Below are 2,153 nucleotides of genomic sequence, written 5' to 3'. Positions count from 1 at the left end.
TTTCCTACGAGCAGACAGTGACATAACAGTTTAGTACCAAGCCCTTAATATTATACAATATTTGACGTCACGTATTTATTTACAGTTCCGTCCCTGGAATTTACTGATGTATAAAAGCGTTTACTGCGTTAGCCACGTACAAAGTGCTTAAGCATTGCGGTCTCCGCGCTATAGACCGCTTTGCCGGCTGCGGTGCCCTAACCAACCCAGCTTAGTAGACGCGCTATTTCAAATTGACAACATTTGCGCGCTCCCCTGAGCTTTTATAGGAGCCCAGTCACGTGGCAGCTGGACTTTCGCTTCCTGGTTTGAGTTTCGAAGCTCACGCATGCGCAGAAAGTAGGAACCGGCGCAGCCTCGAAGCTTGCTGTACTTTGCTGTATGATTCGGAAGCGGCCTATCCCTGTAGTGGCGTGTGTAAGTGCAGTTTCGCCACATGCCCGCCCCCAATGCTCCAGCTCCTCCCGCCAGTCACTGAAGCCCTGAGCCTCCGGGACCCGCCTGTCCGCAGGCACCGGAAACGGCCAGTGAAGGAACGAATGACTGGGAATATCCGTCGCCTTTGTTGGGTGCTGGACTGAGGCGCTGAGACGGCTCGAAGGGCAGTTCGAAAAGGCGAGTTTGGGAGTTTGAGAAGAGGCTGTGGCAGTGAGAGGTGACTGACCCCGCCCGGCCTGCTGGCTCCCAGGGCCGCAACTTCTCTCCACCTGCTGTCAACGCCACCGAAGCATTCTCTCCCCGGGCAGCTTCTCATGTGGGTCCGGAGGGAAGGCGTCAGCATAGCCCCGCCATCCCCGCATCAGCTTTAGCGCAGCAGAGCCGGTCTATCTCTCTTCTCTTGTGTTTAATGCTCAGCACCCCGCACCGCCGCCGCCATGGGCAAGATGCTCTCCAAGATCTTCGGTAACAAGGAGATGCGGATCCTGATGCTCGGACTGGATGCCGCCGGGAAGACCACCATTCTGTACAAGCTGAAGCTGGGCCAGTCCGTCACCACCATCCCAACCGTGGGCTTCAACGTGGAGACTGTGACTTACAAAAATGTCAAGTTCAACGTATGGGACGTAGGGGGCCAGGATAAGATCAGGCCGTTATGGCGGCACTACTATACCGGCACTCAGGGCCTTATCTTCGTTGTGGACTGTGCTGACCGGGACCGTATAGACGAGGCAAGGCAAGAGCTGCACCGTATCATTAATGACCGGGAAATGAGGGACGCCATCATCCTAATATTTGCAAATAAACAAGATCTCCCTGACGCCATGAAACCCCATGAGATCCAGGAGAAACTGGGTCTGACCCGGATCAGGGATAGGAATTGGTACGTGCAGCCCTCCTGTGCTACCAGTGGGGACGGGCTCTATGAGGGACTCACATGGCTAACATCCAATTACAAATCCTAATGACTGACTAATAAAACATCTGCACAATGATAATTCTGCTTCTCAGAAGATATATAGGCGGGTAAAAGCAATGTCAGAGGATTTTGCGGACCCCCTTTGTTCACCACTTAAAAATTTCGGTGGAATATGGGCTGGAATACTTTATTTTTTTTCTTACATGCTTTGCATTAGGATTCCAATCTCATTTTCATGATAAAAATCATATGATATGTTTAAATACAAAGATCTAGGAAGCCCACTCTTTCTTTTGTAGGGTTTAGTTTAAGGGGGGTTCATGCTTAATTCACCGGTTCTGCTTCTTAACTTTCCTTTTCATCTATTGTAGATTTGCCTCTTTGCCTTCATACAGGGTATGTTACTAGAACGATTTCAACTAGTAAACTTTCAAATTATATTCTTTAAAATCACCCCTGCCGTTTGTCTTTTATACTAAAGCTGTTTGTAATAAATTGTTAGGTAGATTATATAATATTACTGGGATGCTGGCCTTTTTATTTAAGGCCTACCTGGTTATTAGATCCATAAAAAAATGCCACTTGCAAGTATTTTCAGATGCAAATCCTGGACTTTAATCTCTCTGCATGAGTAGAAGGTATATGTGCTGAAGATATTTATCAAAACCATAAATGTGTTTTCAGTAGTATAAGGGAGATATTATGGCTTGCTTTGTGCTAAGCCAAGAATGACCTGCCTTTTTGGACAGGTGGAAAGGAAAAGACCATAATAACCTACTGTAGAGTGAATTTAGGC

At 47.8% G+C, this 2,153-nt stretch overlaps 1 protein-coding gene across 1 annotated transcript; it reads left to right on the top strand.

Annotated features, from left to right (window-relative positions):
• The first annotated feature begins 350 nt into the window (after window positions 1-350).
• On the top strand, window positions 351-1,807 carry arf6.2 (ADP ribosylation factor 6). The gene has a single exon (NM_001006796.2). The coding sequence runs from the start codon at window positions 876-878 to the stop codon at window positions 1,401-1,403; it is 528 nt and encodes a 175-aa protein (NP_001006797.1). The 5' UTR covers window positions 351-875; the 3' UTR covers window positions 1,404-1,807.
• The last annotated feature ends 346 nt before the right edge of the window (window positions 1,808-2,153 follow it).

The sequence above is a fragment of the Xenopus tropicalis genome, chromosome 8, assembly GCF_000004195.4.
Source record: "Xenopus tropicalis strain Nigerian chromosome 8, UCB_Xtro_10.0, whole genome shotgun sequence".
Taxonomy (NCBI): Eukaryota; Metazoa; Chordata; class Amphibia; order Anura; family Pipidae; genus Xenopus; species Xenopus tropicalis.
This window is presented reverse-complemented; position numbering and strand designations above follow the sequence as displayed.